At 41.8% G+C, this 6,204-nt stretch overlaps 1 protein-coding gene across 1 annotated transcript in view; it reads right to left on the minus strand.

Moving 5' to 3' along the window:
- ASAH2 (N-acylsphingosine amidohydrolase 2) overlaps positions 1-5,794 on the minus strand; it is a 40,126-nt gene extending 34,332 nt beyond the window's left edge. Inside the window, exons 1-3 of the mRNA XM_028729720.2 lie at positions 5,514-5,794; positions 1,883-2,012; positions 1,586-1,720 (exon numbers count right to left, since the gene is read on the minus strand). Coding sequence (XP_028585553.2) covers positions 1,586-1,706 — 121 coding nt within the window. The 5' untranslated portion in view covers positions 1,707-1,720; positions 1,883-2,012; positions 5,514-5,794. The remainder of the gene's footprint in view (positions 1-1,585; positions 1,721-1,882; positions 2,013-5,513) is intronic.
- Positions 5,795-6,204: the final 410 nt, after the last annotated feature.

A 6,204-nucleotide genomic window follows, 5' to 3' on the forward strand; every position in this document is an offset into this window, starting at 1 on the left:
TCTCGATGCTAAAGCAGCAGTTTACAACCAAGTCTGAGCTACAGTAAGTCCTTCTCAAGTGTAAAAATTAGTTACACAAACATTAAAATAGAAATGTTCATAATTAGCACAAGAAAAATATAGTAACAATATACAGTCATACCTCGGGATAAATACGCTTCAGGTTGAGTGCTTTTGGGTTGCGCTCTGTGGCGACCCGGAAGTAACAGAGACGGTCAAAATGAAGTCACACGCATGCGCGGAGGTGGCGAAACGCGACCCGTGCACGCGCAGACATGCTGTCGTGTCTTACGTTCTGTTCAGGATGCGAACGGGGCTCCAGAATGGATCCCGTTCACATCCGGAGGTACCACTGTATAACATATTAAAACTGAACACCAGGGTAAAACAGATCAAACCCAGACTGTATTATTTGGTGCAATGGCAACTGTAAAATGCTACTATTGCTCCCTGTTCACATTGGGATAACTCATTGACTGTGACCAGACTTAAGGATATTACCTGATTGAGGCATTCTACTCATGGCTAAGGAGAGCACATGAATGGGTGTGGCATTTGCCCTCCTAGGTGGGTCATAAGGAAAGGGTTAAATGAGTGTGAAGTGATTGGCCAGTGGGAACCCAAGAGGAGGAGTTGAGAATTGGGAGTTGGAGAAGAAAGAGGGAGGATAAGTCTGTGGGTTGGTCGAGTTGTGTTGTGAGAGAGTGAGAGAAACTGATAGGATGAGTCAGATAATCAGTTGGGATAATCAGTTAGCAGTTATTAGGAAAGGTATAGGCCGGTATAGAAACTAAGATTAAGAAACTGACAAGAAAAATTATCTGAAACCATAAACTTGTTAAGGCTTATAAAATAAACTTGCTTATTTGATTTAATGTTAACAACGGTCTGGACTCTGTGTGTACCCGAGAGAACCGGGTTGGTGGCAGCGGGAAAGCAATCACAGTGGTGGCACAGGGATCAATAGACCGTCAAACGTCCAGGGACCTGTGTGATCGCCACAATGGGGTGTTTGCCAAACAGTCTTTTTCCGTACAGTGCAAACATCTGAAGGAAACTTTCATGCTTACAGGCTGTCACACAATCTGGGACATTATTAGAGATTTCATTAACTTTTTCTTTAAGGGGCCACAAGACCTTCATTGTTTTTGCTACAAAATATTAACAGAGCAACACTTCTGGAAAATCTTTAACTTTGAGGGAGAATACACATGACTCGCAACCCCAGAGTCGGCCATGACTGGACCTAATAGTCAGGGGTCCCTTTACCTTTACCTTACAGAAGGAAGGTAACTGATGGATAAATATCAGCCGCTGCACATCTGCTATGTGCTACAATACATAAAAGTAGTTCTATTTCCATATCAGCACACCACAAAGTAGAAGAAAAGCTTGTGCAAAATAAATCAATTTGCAATGGAACAGAAAATACTAGAAGAGAGTGTTAATGATTGTTGTAATGGATTAAGGCAACTTTGTACACACAATGTTGCTCAGAATCTTTCTTCAGAATGCTGCCATTCACCACCAAATCTCTTAGGTACCACAATATAGATATTACAAGACATTAAGTAATTGTTGTTACCATTTTTCTCACTGAAGAAATAGTGGACAACGAACAGTGTCACAAGAACCGCTATCACTAGCACCAGAAAGACAGTGATGACAATTGCCAGCCGTGAGAGAGTTGTCTTAGGCTTTTTCATTCTGAAAACACCACCTATAAAAAGAGAAGTAGAGGTAAACTGGTAAAATAGAAGTAGTAAAAATCCTGAATGATGTATCACTTCACAACCTTGACTATTGCCTACGTTGTGTGTACAGAACCTGAAGAAACAGCTAGTTCTCTCAAACTGAAAAAACAACAACAAAACATCCTTACCTTATTGTAAATAGTTGACTGAAATCAAAGACAAATTATTCTGGAAATTTGGATCTTCCTTGCTAAACGGTGCAGCCTTTGGATCTTCTTTTCTGATCACACCTTTACAGACACCTCAAAATTTCTCAAACTGTGAAAGAAACATATTAAAACAAAATGACAACTTTGTGAGACTTTTGTAAGGGTATGAAATGTATGTGCAAGTTACTTATGGACCTCGCCACCATGCACATTATGTCAATGCTCGCATATTTATATATATATGGCCAGCTATCAAAAATGACATATTTGGTGCTGTTTCCTTGATAAGGTGCACTGCATTAGCTAAAAGCAAGAGATCGCTAACACATGATCAGCTTTCATCTAGCCCTTTAACTTTCTGGCATTTATTGCATTTAGGTTGCGAAGTTCAGCGATCAACAGATACAGATTATTCTTTGGCCTTTTCAAAAGCAAATCAGGCACAGCACTGGTTTTTATCAGGTCACTGATTTTTCACTACCTTTGTTTCTTACTCCTGGCCCCAGCTTCTTAAAATGTCCAATAGCCAGAGACAACTTTTTCCTTGTTGTGGATTAAAGTGGCAGCATTAAGGCAGTGTATGGGAATGTAAGAAGGGGGTAAAGGCAGGTGCTAGTGACTGGGGGGAGAAATGCAGGGAAGTTGTGAAGAAATGACCAGGCCAAAGTGGGGAAACTATAGAAAGCCCACAAGGGGAGTTGATCTCACAGACTTCACAGGTAATGGAGGCAGAACGAATCAAGAGGAGACTGATATGCATATGGCTTATAGCCTTCTCACAAATGAAAACAGGTTCGGAATATTGCATCAAGCAGCCACTTTGTTAATTATAAAGAAGATCCAAGGACAAATCATTGCAAAGATAAGATTAGGCTAAGCAGCCTTGTTGCTATCTCTAAGGGTAAACTTTGTTCATTAAGGTCTTAATCTGAACTGCTTTGCAACTACAGTATACACATTACTTCAGTAATAACCTTTATGCTACTGGTCACAGCCTGATCGCTGGCTCTGTCTTTGTATTATTAGCTGAGTTTCAGCAAGCCTTTTTATATCATTAGCTTTGCTTTGGGACAGGGGAGTGGAAATGTGACCCAAGGGCAGGGCCAGATTTAGGTTTGATGAGGCCCTAAGCTACTGAAGGTAAGCTGTCCTTTGTCAACAACACATTGCGCTGTTTTTTTGTGTTGAACATATGCTATATGGTAATTCATGGACCTAATAGGTATCTAAAGCCATTTGCACATAACAGAATATGTATTTTATCAAAGTAATTGTTGAACTGAAATACAATTAAGAAGAAGTATATTAATAGTAAAATAATTATAAATAAATCATGTATTACATGAAATCAATCAGTAGGCATAAGACTCATACCCTTAGTCTATGCTGCCTGATCATCAGTCTACAAGCTCTCTTTAATATTATATAGCAGGTACAACAGCTTGACCTACATTCAACTGTGCTGCACTGCAGTCTGCAGCTGCATGCTACATGTTGCCATGAACCAGTCCATGCAGAATGTACGCACCCTATATATAGAAATGACCAAACCAGTAATATATTAGGGAGCAGGCTAGCAGCGGGGCCCATTACTTACATCATAGGAGCCTACACAACACAAAACACTGTTGCTGTATGTAGGTTTTATTATATTTATTTTTTATCTTATATTTTGGAAATGTACATCCAGTTTTTTCCCCTTTTTATTTTTTTGGGGGCCCCCAAGAGAGTGGGCCCCCAAGCTATAGCTTGTTTAGCTTATATGTAAATCCGACACTGCCCCAGGTTGCTCTGCCTAAATTAAGCTGCATTGAGGGAGCCCTGTGGGAGAGGAAGAGGGAGATCTGAAATGGATGGAGTGGGGGAGGCCAGAAAGCCATCTGAAAACCATCAGTTAAGACCTCTGGCTAGAGGTCCCTTCTGCAACAGCATGCTGGGCCGGGAGGAAGGAGTGAAAGAAAGTGTGAGAGGAATGAGGATAACTTGATTCACTCTTTATTTTGAAGCAATTTAATACACCCTGCTCCTGAACCAGTGCTCGGATTGGAAGTAGATATGTGTCCATGTATCTTTGGTCACATCCATGCCATATATGAAAAATGCAAGGCTTTCCCCCAAAGAATCGTGGAAACTGCAGTGTGTAACTGCCACAGAGCTACCATTCCCAGCTACTCTTAACAAACCACAGTTCTTGGGATTCTGGGCAGGAAGTCATTAACTTTAAATGTGCTTTAAACGCATGATGTGGGCATGAGTCTGCACACAGCCCAACTACTTGCAGTTTACGAGGCAGTTCAAGGGCTGTCTTTCTCTTCTTTTATAGCAGGGATGGGGAACCCCAGGTTCAGGGGCTAAATGTAGTCACCCAGGCCTCTCTTTTTGGCCCCAGGAGTAATGCGTCCTGCTAACCTAGGCAGAAGATGGATAGAATTGTGTATATAGAGACCTCTGGCTTTAGCCTGACTGGAATGTAGCTAAGAGTCACAAGAAGTGCTCCATTCACTTTTGCCTCTGCCCAGGCTCACCTTTGCCCGCAAATGAAGGAATGTTGCTCAGAAGCCAAATAAGGGCCCTCATTCATTTTGCAGTTAAGAACAGTGCTTTTTCTCTTAAAAAATGTTTAGGGGTACTCTCATTTTCCTACTCATATTGAAATACTGCCCCTCAACGAGGCCAAACTTAGATTCGCAAAAGGTTTGGGGGTATGCGTACCCCTGCGTCCCCCCAGACAAAAAGCACTGGTTAAGAGAAGCTAGGAAGCATCTCATGCGTCTAGAATTGACTTTGAACATGCTCCAGGAAGCAGTCATACATCATTATGTGTGGGTGGGTGGCTGCATATCCCCTACCCTTGGTGTGTCTGAATTAAGGGTTTGTCTGCCGAGGTCAGATAATTCCTTCACTTCAGTTTTGATTCCTCATTTCCAGCGTTATTCTTCACTATGGAGAAAATACCCTTGCTGTAACATTTAGCAAATAAAACTGCGAACAATCATTTTCGGTCAGATTGTTTATCCCGATATCCTTGCATTTCCCATTTGCAAAGAAAGGATCCTGCGCTCTGTGTCTCAGGCCTGATTAACCTGGGCATGCACAGCAAAGCTGATGTTTAAAGTTCACAATCTAGTTCCACCCTAACAGGGGTTCGTGACAACTTGTTACCCCACAGTCTTCCAGCGACTTAAAACACTATTAAAAGCATAATTAATTACACCATAAAGCAGAATAAAAACAACCCCCATAACAGCTGCAGAAAGCTTTGACTGTGCACTAACAACAAAAGAACATCACTTTCAATCCAGCAAAAGCCTGAGGAGGGAGAGGGAGAAGATAAATATTTACCTGGTGCTAAAAAGGATAGTTTTGGATAGGGAGCCACAACTGAAAAGCCCCTCTCCCTTGTCACCACCCTCTGAGAGGACTGGACATGACAACAGCATTCATTTTGACAATAAAAGGGACACACTTGAGCAGGTCAGTCCTAGGGACTTTCAATCCCTCAGATTGCAATAAAATTTACTTCCAAAGAAATGCACAGGACTGTAAACATGATTATTATCTATTTGCACAGGAGACATTCAATCAATGAGTAAATACGGAAATAAGGCACCTGCAATATCAGATAGGAGCTCTGCTGGATCTCTTACAAGGCCTGTGTAGTACAGATTCCTGCTCCCCACCGGGCTCAGCTTACAGTGGAAGGTACGTAACTCTGCTGGAGAGGAGGGAAAGTTCTTCACTCAAAGCTCACAACCTCAAAACAACAAAACAAAACAGGGCTAACATGGTGCTCATGGAGAAACAAAGGAATTCTGAAAGTCACAGGAGATATCTATGTCACAACATACATCTAATCTATACATCTTCCAAACATCGCTGTGAAGCATCAAGACAAAACCACTCTCTCAAGAAAGTCGCCTCACACTCCTTCCCTTCTCTTCCTACTCAAGCACAGCAAGTGGCAAGCTAGTGATCTGAGTTTCTAACATCCTCTTGCTCCTCTTTTTCCTCCCCCATAAAAGATTATGGTTGATATTTCTAAGGAATGACCTAGTTTAATTTTAAAAGGAAGAGACTGGAATGCAGCATACTCACTTATTGCATGATCCCACGAGATGGGTGCTCACAGTAAGCTGCCTCTTGCTTTTGTGTCTTAAATATACCTATGTAAGTATCTATTATGAGGACTCTGACCCTCCCAGCAAGTGACTCATTAGCTTCCCAACTGAGTAGGCGTCTCTAAAATGGGAAACCTCTGCCTGGGCTTTACCACTAGGGCACAGGGTAAGGCTCATATGAAA

Source organism: Podarcis muralis, chromosome 6 (genome assembly GCF_964188315.1).
Source record: "Podarcis muralis chromosome 6, rPodMur119.hap1.1, whole genome shotgun sequence".
In the NCBI taxonomy this organism is placed as follows: Eukaryota; Metazoa; Chordata; class Lepidosauria; order Squamata; family Lacertidae; genus Podarcis; species Podarcis muralis.